This window comes from Hemicordylus capensis, chromosome 1 (genome assembly GCF_027244095.1).
Source record: "Hemicordylus capensis ecotype Gifberg chromosome 1, rHemCap1.1.pri, whole genome shotgun sequence".
Taxonomy (NCBI): Eukaryota; Metazoa; Chordata; class Lepidosauria; order Squamata; family Cordylidae; genus Hemicordylus; species Hemicordylus capensis.
In genome coordinates, this window is record NC_069657.1 from 139242112 (window position 1) to 139258967 (window position 16856).

The window sequence follows — 16856 nt, forward strand, 5'->3', positions numbered from 1 at the left end:
GCCAACTTCACAGGGTTGTTGTGAGGAAAAACCTAAGTATGTAGTGCATTTTGAAATCTTTGGTAATTTTTGTAATTTTTTAAATTTTTAAAATAAAAGTTTTCTGAAACATGTGTGTCAGTCAGATGTATGTTGGGGGGGCAGCGGGGGGGACGGAGCGGGGGGGGCGCAATTTCAGTGCTTGCTCCGGGCGCCGTTTTCCCTAGTTACGCCTCTGGCTGACAGCTACCTATATTAGCTCCCCGCAGAAGAACTTAAATGATAAAGCCAATTTGATAGGACTTTCCCTACCCCCATCTGAGAAAATATGAGTATATTGAAGCTAAAAGACAGACAAAAAATATGTTAGTAGATATTGATCTTCAGGATGCATTGTAAGAGGCAAACCATGTTTATTCACCCTCAAGATGTGGTATGGGCTCAAATGCAGATCTAGCAGGAGGTTATTTTCATATTTTAACTATAGTGAAATATGGTAAAGCTTATACCTCCACTCAGTTCAATTGTGTTCTGGCTGTGTTAAAGATGGAAACTTCTAGACCTCCCGACTCTCAACCAGCATCTAAAGGGGCTGTTATGTTTCTTAAGCAGAAGTCCCCTCACCACGTCATTCCTTTTCCAGACTGTTTTCAGGAGGTGATGCAGAGTGGAAACAGCCAGCAACAGCTCACTGCACTCAGGCCACATCTAATAATTTATTTATTTAACAATAAGTATCAATGTTAAATCCAAATAAGACGGAGGTACTGATAAGCTGAATCCAAATATGTCGGAGGTACTGACTGTGGGGGCCCAAGAACCCGAGATATGGTATAGATCTGCCTGTTCTGGATGGGGTTACACTCTCCCTGAAAGATCAGGTAGGTAACTTCGGAGTGCTCATTGACCCAAAGCTCTCCCTGGTTTCTCAGGTTGAGGCAGTGGCCAGGAGCGCTTTTTATCAGTTTCAGTTGATATGTCAGCTATGTCCACTTCTAGAGGCGAATAACTTTAAAACAGGGGTACATATGCTGATAACCTCCAGGCTTGACTACTGTAATGCACTCTATGTGGGGCTGCCTTTGTACGTAGTCCAGAAACTACAATTGGTACAGAATGCAGCAGCCAGATTGGTCTCTGGGATAACAGGAAGGGACCATATAACACCAGTTTTGAAAGAATTGCACTGGCTGCCAATGTTTCTGGGTGAAAGACAAAGTGCTGGTTCTTACCTATAATGTACCCTTAATGGCTTAAGTCCAGGCTAATTAATAGAGTGCCTCCTTTGTCATAAACCCTGCTGCCTCTTACAATCTTCTGGAGAGGTCTGGTTACGGTTGCCACCAGCTCGTTTGGTGGCTACCCATGACCGGGCTTTCTCTGTGGCTGCCATGGGGCTATGGAATATGCTCCCTGCTGAAATAAGAGCATCTCCTTCTCTGTTTGTTTTCAGGAAGAACCTCAAGACTCTCCTGTTTTTGCAGGCTTTTAATTAGAATTAATTTTTAATAATTTAAAAAACTTGTTTTAATAACTATTTTATTCTATTGTTTTTATTGTCACGTATTTTAATCTGTGACTTTTAAATATTTTAAATTTTATACACTGCCTAGAGATGTACATATCAGGAGGTATAGAAATATGATAAACAAAATAATAAATAAATTATATTCTCCCTGAGTCCACAATTGAACAGCTTAAGACAAACTCTGTAGCCACCACATGATCACCATAACCAGCTTTTAAGGAAGAGTGTGCATGCCTCTGCCTCCCAACTTTCAGCAGCATAACGTACATCAGCTGATCATGAGAACCAGTCCACAGACTCAGAATGTGATTTGAAGCTTGATGTTATTTGCTGCTTTATTGGTTTTTGTTTTGCTATAGCTGCGTGTCTAGTAGGGTTGTGCCGCATCTCTCCTCAGACATTTTACATTTGCTGTTTCCAGCATATTTCTAATGGTAAAAGCAATAAGCAGCAGAAGCAACCTTGCTAGATCAGACTAAAGGTGCATCTAGCTTCTCAAAATGCTATCAGGATGGTGGATTTGCTCCATTCACTATCAATGTATCTAATTATCAGTTCAAGAGAAACATTCCTAAAGAATCGTATGTTCTGAGACTAGGTTTGAAAACTGCCTAAAATAAACTGCATTTGAAACCCTAATGCTTATCCTGTCGATGTGAACAAGAAGTTGATTCCTGCTTCTTTATATACTTGCATAGAAGCTCTTTTGAGGCCCCTACCTCAAGTTACTCAAATCTGATTGCTTGCTACTCACATATGAGTATCCAAGAGAAAGTGTCCTGCCATCTATTTTTGTCCCCTTGCTCTTCATGACAAAAATGGATGAATGGTTAATTGCGTTACAATCTTGTTAAGTGTGCTTAATACTCTTATGCTGTGTTCCCTCTAATTTTTTCCATATGTGTGTACAATGAGTTTTGTTCTGAGCAGCAGTATCAAGGCAGTGTGTGGGTACATGCATTCAGAATGGGGCCTTCTTGATTCAACCTGAGCGGGATCTAAAATCAACTGAGCAGACATCAAAAGACTCGTGAGCACGCACACATGCACACGCCTTAGAGGAAATAGTGCTCTTGTGCCTCACCAAGTTCCACATTCCTATTCTCAACACATCTTCCTACCATGATATATCTTAGGGGTTTTCAGTCAGAGGTATGTGGCCCCATGGGGGTATTTTGAACCCTCATTAGGCGTAAAGCACCCTCCTGCTTCCCTGGCATGCCACACCCTTTCCTCTCTCTCCAGGAGGGGAGGGGGAGAAGTATCAATCAGCATCCTTCCCTTTTCCTCTCCACACGACTGGCTGGCTTGCTATAAGCTCAGGCTCAGCCTGCCCCTCCCTCAGCTGGACTGGCAGGGTCAGTAACAAGGGAAATGCTGGCTGACACTCCGTGTCAACATTGCCCTTGCAGCTGAGCCTGTCAGTCAGGCTGAGGGAGGAGGTGAGCTGAGACTGAGCACCCAGCCAGCCAATCGTAGGGAGAGGAGGAGGGAGAGGCAGGGCCAGGGGTGTGCTGTGCAGACCTGGCTGTGAGACCCCAGAGGGCAGGAGGAGGAAGGAAGCCACAGCATAGAGTTCGGGGTTTGTGCAGGCAGGGAGGGTTGCCTTATTCCAGGGCAGATTCTCTTAGCTTGTATTTTATTTCCCATCGACTTTGGTAAGATTTTCTTCTGGAGCTCACAATTTATGGCTGCTTACATGGGGTGCTTTGGGACAGAAGGGTTACACTTGTTTTAAGAAGTTTTGAGACAGAATAATACTTGTTCCTAAAAGGTAGAAAACCCTTCTCTTAGCTAATACTTACTTTAGTACGTCTGCAAAAGCAGTGAACAGGGGCTTTGACTGATACTCAATCCCATGTTTGGCACACAAAGATTTAACCAAAGGAGACACCTTCCATAAGTTGTGTCGAGGCATGGTGGGGAAAAGGCTGGAGAGACAAAAAGGCAAGGCAACAATTTCAGACTCTTTTTCTTCTCACAGGACCTCATGCTCCCATAGTTCAATAGCAGTGTGCCCAAACCGGTCCGGCGGCCATTCCAAAGAATGGCCGAACTGCCGGACCGGTCCGGCCCTGCCTGGTTCGGGTCCGGGTGGGGGGTATGCCTTTAAGGGCGGGAGGGCTTGCTTAGCCCTCCCGCCTCCTTGCCCCCACCAGCGCCCGTATTGAACAGTATAGGGGCGCTGGAAACCAGCCGCCCCCCCCCCCGCCGCGGCCGCCGCGGCGAAATAACCCCCAAAGTCAGCCAGCCAGCCAGCCCTCCCTCCCTCCCAGCTAGCTGCCCTCCCACCCACCCACCCACCCGCTCGCTCACCCGCTCGAATACTGGATAAAAAACGAGAGGAGCTCCGGCACAGAGCTCCTCTCGTTCGGAAGGCCTCCTGAAGAATGGCGGCTTGCACGCGCGCGCATGCGCGCGCTGCAAAGCACGCCGTTCTCCGGAGGCCCGGTCTACCCGCCGGGAAAGGGCCAGGTAGACCGGGCCTCCGATCGCTGAGTAGACCGGGCCTCCGATCGCCGGAGGCCCGGTCTACCCAGCGATCGGAGGCCCGGTCTACCCGGCCCTTTCCCGGCGGGTAGACCGGGCCTCTGGAGAACGGCGTGCTTTGCGGCGCGCGCATGCGCGCGCGCGCAAGCCGCCATTCTTCAGGAGGCCTTCCGAACGAGAGGAGCTCTGTGCCGGAGCTCCTCTCGTTTTTTATCCAGTATTCGAGCGGGTGGGTGGGTGGGAGGGCAGCTAGCTGGGAGGGAGGGAGGGCTGGCTGGCTGGCTGACCTTGGGGGTTATTTCGCCGCGGCGGCAGCGGGGGGGGGGCGGCTGGTTTCCAGCGCCCCTATACTGTTCAATACGGGCGCTGGCGGGGGCAAGGAGGCGGGAGGGCTAAGCAAGCCCTCCCCGCCCTAGAAACAAGGCCCCCCTTCGGTGCCGGTCCGGACTTCTCCGGACCGTGCACATCACTATAGTTCAATGCTACCATTTGGATTCTTTTCCACTCTCTAAATCTGTACTCACTGGTGCTCAATTTGAAAATTCAGGTGTCCTGTTATATAATCGTTGAAGAAAGATTGATTCACGTTGCAGGTTCCCTGAAGCTGATGGTGGGAGGGAAACAAGCAGAGAAAGGCAAGTTTAGATCTCTACATGTGTCACCAAGCAAATACGGCTAAAATGAATGGGAAAGGGGAGTGGGGTGAATTCTTATACTTCAAGTTTTCTTGCAGCATTCTAATTTATATTTTCCTCATTCACCCCCACCCCACAGCATTCCCAATTGGGACTATTACTGTATTTGGATTTTTAAAAAATAAACTGTGCTACATTTGTGAAATTGATATATTTATTTATTTATTATTATTATGCTATTTACACACAGTCTACCAGATGTTATTAACTGGATTTGGTACTTTAATTATCGGGCCTTTTCCAAGGGTCTAGGATAACTAAAGAAGAATTAAAGATATCTTCATAGTATTTGTGCTGTCCCGAGCAGTGTGGCCTTCTGTAGTTGATGTAATTTTATTGATGCCCAAGGTGCCGAGATGATGTTCAAGTTCTTTTAGTACTTCACCAAGGGTACCAACAACTATTGGCACCACTATTGTTTTCTTTTTACAGAGCCGCTCAATTTCAGTCTGAAGGTCCTTGTATTTAGTTATTTTCTCCGGTTGTTTTTCGTCAAGTTGTCTATCCCCAGGGATTGCAAAATCAGTTATCAGAACACGATTCTTCTCGATGATTGCCAGATCTGGCGTATTGTGTGCTAAATGCCTATCAGTTTGTATTCGAAAATCCCAAAGGATTTTTGCCTCCTCATTTTCTGTGACCTTCTCAATCAGATGATTCCACCAGTTCTTGCTTGCTAGCAATTTGTAATTCTTGCAAAAGTTCCAGTGGATCATTGAAGCAACTTTGTTGTGTCAATCCTTATAATCAGTCTGACTGATTTTCTTACAACATATAAAGTGCTCAACTGTCTCATCTGCTTCCTTGCATAATCAACACTTACTACTGTCTTTCTGGGTCTTATCAATTTTTGCTTTTATAACATTTGTTCGTAGAGATTGTTCCTGGGCTGCAAAAATGAGACCTTCCGTTTCCTTCTTCATGTCCCCTTCTTTAACCACTGCCATACTGTGCTATTGTTGACTTTTGATTGTATGTCATTAAAGAACTGACTGTGCAATGGTTTGCTGTGCAATTTTTCTCATCGATTCCTCATCTGCTGTTTTTTGTATTCATCCTTCACTTCCTTTATTTTTAACAGTCCTATCTTACTTCCAGTAGCCTTTCTTCTTGGCTTTCACTGATGTATTCTGCCAATGCTCGTTTTTCTTCTTCAATTGGTGGAATAATATAATATAATATAATACACTGGAACATCTGCAAAAAATAAAAGCTACCTGTAGCCAAAAATTGGTGGGACCATAAAATTGAAAAAGTTGTGGAAAATGAAGATGCAAAAATATTATGAGACTTCTGACTACAAACAGACAAATATCTGCCACACAATACACCAGATATAACTGTAGTTGAGAAGAAAGAAAAACAAGTGAAAATAATCGACATAGCAATACCAGGGGATAGCAGAATAGAAGAAAAAGAAATAGAAAAAATCACCAAATACAAAGATCTACAAATTGAAATTGAAAGGCTGTGGCAGAAAAAGACCAAAATAATCCCAGTGGTAATTGGCACCCTGGGTTCAATTCCAAAAGACCTCCAAGAGCACCTCAACACCATAGGGGCCACAGAAATCACCATCAGCCAATTACAAAAAGCAGCTTTACTGGGAACAGCCTATATTCTGCGATGATATCTATAATAACAGCAACAACATTGACAATAAAATTCAGCCATCCCAGGTCCTTGGGAAGGACTCGATGTCTGGATAAAACAAACCAGTCAATGACACCTGTCTGTGTAAATAAGAGATAATAATAATAATAATAATAATAATAATAATAATATAATGCTGTTTACACACCGTCTACCAAATGTTATTGACTGGATTGGTACTTTAATGACCGGGTGCTCTATTATTTATTTATTTATTTATTTATTTATTTATTTATTTCACATGATCACCTAAAATGTCTCATGAAAAGAAAAGCCATATAGCTCCCAAAGCCAGATTTCAAAAGCAAAAGTGTAAAGTTGTCAAGGTCCAGAAACTGGCAATGATGGCAGTAGCTTGTATTCAACATTTTGGTGTGGTACCACAGTCACTGCTAACCTGTTGCCTCCCTGCCCCAGTCACCTGCTGGTGCTGGCTTCCCACTCTTCTCTTCCCTGCTGCCTCTGCAGTGGCTCCACTAAGCATGCAGTAGCCACGAGGCATGGCTTGCTTGCTTAGATTTACCGGCTGTGTCTCTGGATAATGACATAACAGCCTGTCATTGGGCTGCTATGTCATTATACAGAGATGTAGCTGGTAAAACTTAGCAAGCCAGCTGCACTGCACAGCTACTGTGGGCTTAATGGAGCTGCTGTGGAAGCAATAGGGAAGTGGGGAACAGGGATTGTGGGGGAGAAGCATCCTCTTTTCTCAAGTGGGCTTGTGTTCTTGGAACACATCAGCCCAATTGTAGTTATGCCACTGGAAGGCAAAATGATGTTTAAGTTTGAATTTATTCAATATTTCTTTTCAGCATTTGTTTCAAACTCTCTCCCACCTTTCTCCACACTGAAACGGGTTGTCTGCTGCTGGGAATGGCAGATATCTCTCTTTCTGAAGTGTGACCTGTTATTGGTGAAAAGGGCATGCTGGGAAATGGGATCATTCCCTTCTGCTTCGGCTGCTTTCTCACTGGGCCAGTGCTGTTGGCTTGAAATAAGAATACATTTGCTCCGCTCCTCTGATGTGGGGATTTTTAATACCATCTAAAAAGTATCAATATTTGGTCAAATATTGACCAAATCAAGAGGGGCAAACAAGAGAACATCTTCATACTACTTGTATTCAAGCAAGATTCTGCCTGGAAGCACTAAACCAGTGTTTCTCAATGTTTTTGGAGTCATGGACTGGTACATTATTTATAAGCAGTTAACTGGACCAGCAGTTAGTAAGGGGGCTGCCCCCCTCACCCCCAGCCCCACCCCCAGGCACCTCCCAATAAATAATTTTGGGCAGTTCTCCAGAGCTCATTTCCTGGGAGCCCTCGCTGCTGGATAATGTTCATTTCAAGGAAGTGAAATGAATGTTATCCAGCAGCAAGGGCTTCGGAGAGCTTCCAGTGGCCCCCGCTGACCCAAAATTGTTTTTGGGGGGTTGATTTTTATTAGTGATGCCTCACGGACTGGTACCCAATGCCTTGTGGACCGGTACCGGTCCATGGACCAGTGGTTGAGAAACACTGCACTAAACTATCTATAAGCTTGGCCCCACATTTTCTTCCCATCTCATTCATATGTAAACATGCAATATGATTCCCTCTCTTCCCACTTCTCTCTCTGGGCTGGTTCACACATGTATGTATATTGCTTGATTTTTCTACACTTGATTACTCAACACAAGGTGACTGGAAGCTAAACAAGAGAACTGACTCCTTTGGAAAGTGTTGCTTATGAGGTGATACTGGGCGATCCAAAAGTTTGTGGTCAGATCTATTCACACATGCAATTTATAACCTACCCACCCCCTTACAGACACACACGTCATGAAGTTTACTTTCACATGCCTATAATGCCTGGAAAGAATGAAAAAAAAAAATCTTACCTGGGTAGAGAACCAGTCCATATTCTTATCATAATTGATGGTCATAGGAATGTGGCTCATTTGGGATATCCATGTAAATTGGGCACCATCCAAAGTACTGGTAGGTGGTGGGGATGACAAAAAAAGAGTCAGCGACTAAAACAACAACAACAACAACAACAACATATAATGACAAATATTTATATACCGCTTTTCAACAAGAGTTTCTAAAGTGGTTTACACAGAGAAATAATAATAATATGGCTCCATGTCCTCAAAGGGCTCACAATCTAAAAAGAAACATAAGATAGACACCAGCATCAGTCACTGAAGGTACTATGCTGGGGATGGATAGGGCCAGTTATTCTCCCCCTGCTGCTAAGTCAGGGGGAGAGTAACTGGGTGGGGGAAGCACACTAAAAGCACAAAAAAGAGTCAGGGATTAAAAGCACACTAAGATGCCTGTCCAGCCCACAAACTGAAGATGGACCAATTCACTGACCCAGTCTTTGATCACCAAGCAAACTGGACCTGGGCAATGGTCTGAGGGAACATGATATAGCCACCTGGCTGAAACTAATCAGGTCTAGGTGTGGTCAGTGTCTGGATGAATGGCTGTCTGAGAACCCCATGTATTCAGCCTTGAATTCCACCATGGAAGAAAGATGGAATATAAATATAAATAACTAAATAAACAGGCTTAGAATGCCTGAAAGATATAGCCAGTCGAGTAGGGATGTGCGAAACGTTTCGGATACAAAATGTTTTGTACCCAAAACAGCCTGTTTCGGGTGTTTTGTAGACAAAACAAAACACCCATTTTCCAGATCCAAAAGTTTTGTATACAAAACAAAACGTCCCTGTTTCGGCTACAAAACGTTTTGTTGTTTCGGACTTCCATTTTGTGGGGATCTCTGAGTCAGTCTCCATTTTGTGTTTGACATCTCTTTGAATTTCCCACCCTTCCAGCCTTCTGATCAGTGACCTAAATCATGGGCTGACCTGCTGACAATTCCCTCCTTGTTCCCCATTGGCTCTTTTGCTTCTTCCCACTCTACTGACCCCACATTGGCCAGGGGAAGGGTGGCTAACCCATGGGGTGCTGGGTTCTGCTGTTTCTGTGGTGTTCTGAGTGTAGATTCTCTGGTAGCATATGAGAGTGGATTCTTGTTTTTCACTGAAAATCTCATATGCTACCAGTGAATCTACAATGAACACCTCAGAAACAACAAAACCCAGTACCCCACAGACTTGTGGGTATGGGGGTGGTTGGCACCCTATGTGCACTACACAACCCCTTGCTCTGGGCAACCCCAGTGCCCCCCAAGTGGAATTATGGGGCTGCTGAAACCTCCATTATTCCCTATGGGAGAAATCATAAAGACACGTAAACTTCAACAAATCACAAAAGATCAGCCCTTTGCCCAATTCCTTTGAAATAATTCTGGAAGTTTCCTTGCCCCCATTGGGCACTACCACCCACCACACTCTGCTCTGGGTCATCCCTTTCCCCTTTATTTGAAGTGATACATTTGCTGGAATCCCCATTATTCCCTATGGGAAAATTCTTAAAGATGTGTAAACTTATTAAAAAATCACAAAAAAATCAGCCCTTTGCCTAATTCCTTTGAAATTTGGGTGGTAGCTTCCACCCATTTGACACTACCACCACCACCCACTCTTTTTGCCCTGGGACCCTTTTTAAAAATCCAAATCGATTCGGATTCGGAAAACTTGGCTACAAAACAAAACAGGGCTGATTTGGATTCAGAAAATTTGGGTACAAAACAAAACGGGGATGTGTCGATTCGGATACAAATCGAAACCAGAAAATTCCAAAATGCACACCCCTACAGTTGAGTACAATCTAGGAATTCTTTTCACTTTCAGAACAGTGAGAACCTGTGCAGAATTGCTACAAACAAAACAGATTATTTCAAAGAAGAAATCATAACAGGCAATAGGTTCACACATGCATGTACATCACATGAATTTCCAGTCCTTGATGATTATGCACTAGATGGGTTGCAGAAACATGTCCCGCGCATTCTATAGAGACACATTGCATTTGGAGGGATATCAAATAATGTGGAACTTCTGTCTGTGGTGTTAGATCTTTGGTAGGTCATTCACAAATCACTGTTCAAAGCATTGTTATAATGTAAGTAGGGGTGTGCAGAATCAGTTCGAATTGAACTCAGTTTGATTCAAGCTCAAAACGGCCTGGCTCAAGCTCAAAATGGCCCGGCCCCCGTCTGAGTTCAAACCAAACTGGGCCTGGTTCAGATCGAACCAGTTCAGCTTGGTTTGACTATGCTTGTAAAGGGGAATCCAGTAGGATTCAAGCAAAGGGGATTCCCTACCTATAAAGGGTTCGAGAGGTAGGCTCTGTGGCATTGGCTCTGTGGCATTGGCAGCAGCTCCATGGCAGCAGCCCCTTTCAGCCCTGCCAGTGCTCCTCACTCCACTTTGGTCCTGCGGACAGCCCAGTTCTGACCTCTGCGCATGCACAAAGGCCATTTGCATGACCTCTGTGCATGCATGGAGGCCATTTACATCACCACCAATGGCGGGGGGCTCCAGTGGAGCTGAGAGGGGCTGCTGCTACTGAAGGGCCACTGCTACCACTAGGCTTGTGCATTTTGATTTGGACACAAATCGATTTGTGCCCAAAAATGGCAATTTTGGATATTTTGTCTACAAATCGAAACCAGAATTTTGTGTACTTCGGAAAACACTTGGTAGCTCCATTTGCATTTCAGCATTGCATTTTGTCCTGTTGGTCTCTCCACTCAGCAACTGAGTGTTTGTCAAAAGGATTAGCAATTAGCATAGCAGAAGATAAGATATGCAAAAAGGGGCACTTCTTCTTTGAAGACACATTTCCTTGAGCATGAATGATTTAGTTGAGAATGTATTGTATTGTATTTCATTTGTGTACTAAGAATGCAATGATTAACTTGAAGAGTAGCCAATACAGTGCCAACTCTAAGTAACAATATCCAGAGCTTCTACTTTGCTAGCAAAAGCCCTCCCCATCCTTTTTCTCTCTCTGCTTCTCCTGTATTTTCAGCCTTTGGAGGAAAGGCTGAAAAGGGAAAAAAAGGTGATTATTTACTTGTATTTATACTTTAAATAGACTTTTATACTGCATTCCAGTTTTTCATGCTTTTAGAAAGATTGGCTTGGGAGAGAAGGGGATTATATCTACTTTTATGTATAAAACATATTTCATCCATGCTTGCATGCCAGCCTGCCTGCATAGCAGCCTCTACTTGTTGAATTCCCCCAGACTTTTTAAATGTTTATTTATTGTTGAGTGAGTTTATATTTATATACTTATATTTATATGATTGTCTCTGCTGCTGTTCTTTATACTTTGTATTTATTGTTTTTATAATTGTCTTAAATTTTTTTTAATCAGATTTGTCTCATATTTTTAGCTTAATATTTTAACTGTATCATATTTATAATCTTGTTTTTAAATTTTGTTGTAAACCGCCTTGCGATTGTTTTAATGAAAGGCAGTATATAAATCTTACAATAAATAAATAAATAAATAAATACTCACCTTTCCTTAATTATTTATTTTGCCATAACACATTGTACTTGTACTTATTATTCATTATATCCCGCCTTTCCTTAGATACAATCCTGAGGCGTTATTCCTTTCAAGGCTGTGTCTTTGTGTCTTTTGGCCCACCAGAGAAGAAAAGAGCCTTGTTCTTCTCCAAATTATTTGCTGGTCAATGACCGAATAAACTTATAACTAACTAACTCTCCAAATTATTCAATCTTTTTAAAAAATTAGCTTGGGAGAGAGGGGGATTCTACTTAATTTTGGTATCTGAACATAATATTTCTTTCTTTCTGGCCTGCACTGCAAACAAGCCTCCTGCCTCCCAGAGCAACCTGTCCATGTGGGAGGAGGGAAAGAAAGGGAAATGTGCAAAGGGGGTGATTTTTAAGTAATTGCTGGAGACTGCATGTCTTTGTGGCAGATTTGGGGCAGAAAGCGGTCTGTTGGGGCAAAACAGTGGGTTGGGTGGAAGTGCCCCAAGGGGTGCCTGCCACAACCCAGACTCCCATGGAATTGGCCAAACGGCTGCTTTCTTAGGAATTGTCAAAGCTGGAGTGTCTTTGGGGCAGAAAGGGGTCTACTGGGGCAGAATAGTGGGTTGGGTGGAAGTGCCCCAAGGGGTGCCTTCCACAACCTAGACTTCCATGGAATTGGCCAAAGGGCTGCTTTCTTAGGAATTGTTGAAGCTGGAGTGTCTTTGAGGCAGATTTGGGGCAGAAAGGGGTCTGCTGGGGTAGAATAGTGGGTTGGGTGGAAGTGCCCCAAGGGGTGCCTGCCACTACCCAGATTTCAAAGGAATTGATCAAAGGGTTGATTTTTTTTTTAATTTGGAGGAGTTTGAGTCTCTTTAAGCTTTCCTGTTGGAAATAACCCATAGGCCATAGAATTTCCCCCATAGGAAATAATGGTGGTTTCAGCAGCCCCATAACTGCACTTGGGGGGGGCACTGGTGTGGTGCCAAGCGAGTAGTGGTGTAGTGAACAGAGGGTGCCAACCATCCCCCTGGATTGCTAACCCATTGGCGTACTGGGCTTTGTTGTTTCTGAGGTGTTGAGTTTAGATTCTCTGGTAGCAAATGAGATTTTTAATGAAAAACCGTGAATCCACTCTCATATGCTACCAGAGAATCTACATTCAGAACACCTCTAGAACAACAAAACCCTGTACTTCATGGGTTGGCAACCCATGTGGGTGGTTGGCATCCTATGTGCACTACACCACCACTTGCTCTGGGCCACCCCAGTGTCCCTCAAGTGGAATTATGGGACTGCAGGAACCTACATTATACCCTATGAGGAAAATCTGAAAGCCATGTAACTTCATTAATTCTTTAAAAATCATCCCTTTGCCAAATTCCTCTGAAAAAATTGTGGTAGCTTCCTTGCATCAACTGGGCACTACCACCAACCACATTCCACTCTGGGCCACCACCACCACACACCCCCCCCCCCCCCCGGTGTGAAGCTATACTTTTCCTGAAACCTCCATTGCACCCTATGGGGAAAATCTGAAAGACATGCAAACTTCAGAAATTCACCAAAAATCATCCGTTTGTCCAATTCCTTTGAAATTTTTGTGGTAGCTTCCACTCATTGGGCACCCCACCCACTCTTTTGACCATGTGACCCATTTTTAAATCCAAATTAATTCAGATTCGTATTCGGATTAATTCGGATACAAAACAAAACTGGGGTGATTCGGAAGGCTTAATTTTGGACAAAATACAAAATGGGGCTGATTTGGATTTGGTACAAATTGAAACTGAAAAAATACAGAACGTGCAGCCCTAGCTACCACTGCCACCAACTCCAGTAAGGTGCCCTCTTGCCTGCCCACCTGCCCATCCTTTGAACCCCTTTATAAGTAGCGAATCCCCTTTGCCGGATTCCCCTTTTTAAGCAAGGCACTTGATCTGGGTCAACTTGTTTCGACAGCATGGACCAAATTGCCAGCCAGTTGTTGTGAACCAGTTTGCGGACCTGTGGTTCAGTTTGAATTTTGTTCGAATTTGAACCAAAGCACCACAGACGGTTCCATGCACACCCCTAAATATAAGTAACAAACATATGCGGATCAACCCACAGTTGGGGAGAATAGAATGGTTCTTAAAATTATCCTCTAGGTTAAAAGTAGTCTAGATTAATTTGGGTACCAGGAAAGAGAGGGGTCAATTTATTTACCGCTGCTAACTGGGCAAAGAGGCACCTTTTACTGTGGTGATTCTCTTTATTTATCAGGGGGAGAGTAACTGGCCCTGTCCACCCCCAGCACAGTACTTCCAGTGACTTTTGCTGGTGTCTATCTTATGTTTCTTTTTAGAATGTGAGCCCTTTGGGGACAGGGTTCCATCTTATTTGTTTGTTTGTTATTTCTCCGTGTAAACCGCCCTGAGCCATTTTTGGAAGGGCAGTATAGAAACTGAATTATTATTATTATTATTATTATTATTATTATTAATCAAATTTATCTAAAAAATTTGCAGACTGCCCCAAACTTCCATCTCTGGGTGGTTTACAACAACATAAAACAAATTAAGACAAAAATGAAATCCTTAAAACAATTTAAAGCCACAGCAATAATCAGGGGAAACCAAAAGGAGCAGGGAAATATGAAGAGTAGTACTTGATCAGGAAATAGAATCCAAAAGCGTCCACCAGTCCAAATAAAGGCACAAAGGCAGCTAAGTATAGGGCAAAATGTGCCATAATCCATACAAAGTCCTGTGAAAGAGAAGGGGAAAGAATGGATTAGAACAGTGATTTTATAACACCCCAAGCTTACATGATGTACAGAGTTGTCCGATTGTTCCCATGCCATATATGTTGGACATTTTGCATGGATTAGATTAAACCATCCAGCCCCTGCATTTGTTTCCTTGCCCACCTGCACTGCACTGCAGGGAGCATTGTCAGTTGCTGAACTACAACTCCATCCCCCACCACAATTTTTGTGGCTGGGGATGATGGGAGTTGTAGTTCAGCAGCAGCAGGAGAGCCAAAGTTGCCAAATGCTGTTATAGTTTGACTTTATTTTATTGTTTGGGGAATGAGATGATTTGCTCTTTCTCCCCAGCTAACACATTACAACCAGCAGGGGCGTAACTACCATTAGGCAAGGGGAGGCAGTCGTCTTGGGGCCCCACTGCCTCAAGGGGCCCCCCAGAGGTACATCACATGACTCCCCACCCGCCCATGTTGCACCCCCTATGAATTATGTTGAGTCTCTTGGAGATCGGCAGGAGCAGAGAGTAAAAAAACTAGATTCAATGTGAACTAGATATTCACCGTATTCCTAATGGGGATGTGAGTGTGAGTGCACGATATATTGTGAAGTGTGTTTGTGTGTGTGTATCAGTGAGGGGCCCATTTTAAAATCTTGTCTCTGGGCCCCCTCCAACCTTGCTACGCCCCTGACAACCAGTGCTATATGAATATGGTTGAGTAAGTGTCATGGGTCTGGGTCGCCACAACAACATCAGTAGTGAGACATCACTAGTGACAATTCCAACCATCCTGCCCACAATCATTTCTTTTGGAGTCTCTTCATACAGTTTTGCTTCCCCTCCCTTAAACTAACTAAATAAATAAATCCAAGGCAGCTGAGCCTTTCCCTGTTCCTTCTTTGTTGTCTATGGTAAAGAGCACACATGCTTATTTAGCACTCTGGGGTGGTGGTGGTGGGGGGGGAGACAAAAAACTTGCAAAGCTACCCCTTGACTCTGTAGCACTATTTACAGACCTTTTTCTTTAAAAGATGTTTTGAAGACTGCACACTCCTTTTCTCCCATACTGCAGCGCAAACCTCCTCTTAAAAACAGAGTGTCTTATCCACTTCACCTGCCCACTTAGTGGAATAGTCAAAAGTTCTACTGTATGGGGTCATCTTAATTAGGCTTTCAGAATGGGTGACCCACCCAAGCACGTCGCCTACCAACCATATATGGCTTGATAAAACTCCCATTTTTGTTGCCTGCCTGGAAATGCTGAACAGGGTCAGGCATTGACAAGCTTGTGGCAGACTGCTGAATGAGGCCATTAGGCTGGATTTGCTTTAGCAAGTGTTTGAATTTGCTTGCTTGAGGCCTGGATAAAAAGGCTGCAATAGTCTCACAAAAGGATCCTACAAAGGAAACAAGTATTTTGTAGCAGGACTAATGAAGCCTATGTTCTGCTTCTTTTAATATGGTGGCTCTTACTAGGAGCCCTTCCCACACAGTGGTGTAAGAAGCCCTGTGGCAGCCTGTGTTCCAAATCTCAGAAGGGGGACCATTTTTTTCTGTGGTGCCAAAATGTTTCTAAGATTTGGGGGGTGGGGGGGGTGGCCCTGATGCAAAGTACTCCACTGTCCCACAAAGTCCCTCTGCTTCCTGCCTTTCTCATGTGGGGGCCAGCACTAGCCCCCTTGGCACCCCCTGCTTTGCCACCACTTCCTGCTGCTGCCTCCTCCTGCTTCTTCCTCCTCCTCCTCCTCCTGCCGCTGCCACCATTTCCAGACTAGCTCTTGAGGCAGTGAACAGGATGGGCTTTTCCCTCTCTTGCACAACCATGCATGGCATTGGGGGACATCTGTGATTTCAGCCATTTCCCGGGTGGCTCTTGAGATAGTGAGTGGGGTTTTCATCCACCTGCTCACCACCACGAGAGCTGGCCGGGAAATGACAGTGGTGGAAGAGACAGAGGTGAGAGGTGGCACCAAGCGGTGGTGGTGGCAAGGCAGGGGGAAGCATCGAGAGGGCTAGCGCTGGCCCCCCCATGGAAATGGCAAGGAGGCTTTGTGTGGTGGGGAGGCTTTACATTGGTTGAGTGGTGGTGGTGGGTGACAGGTGAAGGGCTCTCGACAGCTCTTTTTCTCAGAGGTGCCCAGGGCGGCTCATGTTCTTTGAACACACCCACCCAATTACAGTTACAACTCTGCTCCCATGATGTGCTATGAACTTGATTTGATCCCAGCTATCAGGACTTGGGCTGCAAAGGGATGTGGTTTATACTCTGAGTGGCCACAATCTTGAACTATCATAGCGGATCAACCAAAAACAAAAAACCCTCATTGGGGTCTTCTAGGACCGCCTCCCAT

The 16856-nt window shown here is 44.4% G+C and overlaps 1 protein-coding gene across 4 annotated transcripts in view; it reads right to left on the reverse strand.

The window, feature by feature from the left end:
* Nucleotides 1-16856, reverse strand: part of LOC128340182 (acyl-CoA (8-3)-desaturase-like) — a 221798-nt gene that overhangs the window by 7415 nt on the left and 197527 nt on the right. For all 4 annotated transcript variants that reach the window (XM_053285034.1, XM_053285033.1, XM_053285031.1 and 1 more), the window contains 4 exons: nucleotides 14406-14503; nucleotides 8225-8321; nucleotides 4522-4601; nucleotides 3313-3438 (listed from right to left, as the gene is read on the reverse strand). In XM_053285034.1, the coding sequence (XP_053141009.1) occupies nucleotides 3313-3438; nucleotides 4522-4601; nucleotides 8225-8321; nucleotides 14406-14503 (401 nt within the window). The remainder of the gene's footprint in view (nucleotides 1-3312; nucleotides 3439-4521; nucleotides 4602-8224; nucleotides 8322-14405; nucleotides 14504-16856) is intronic.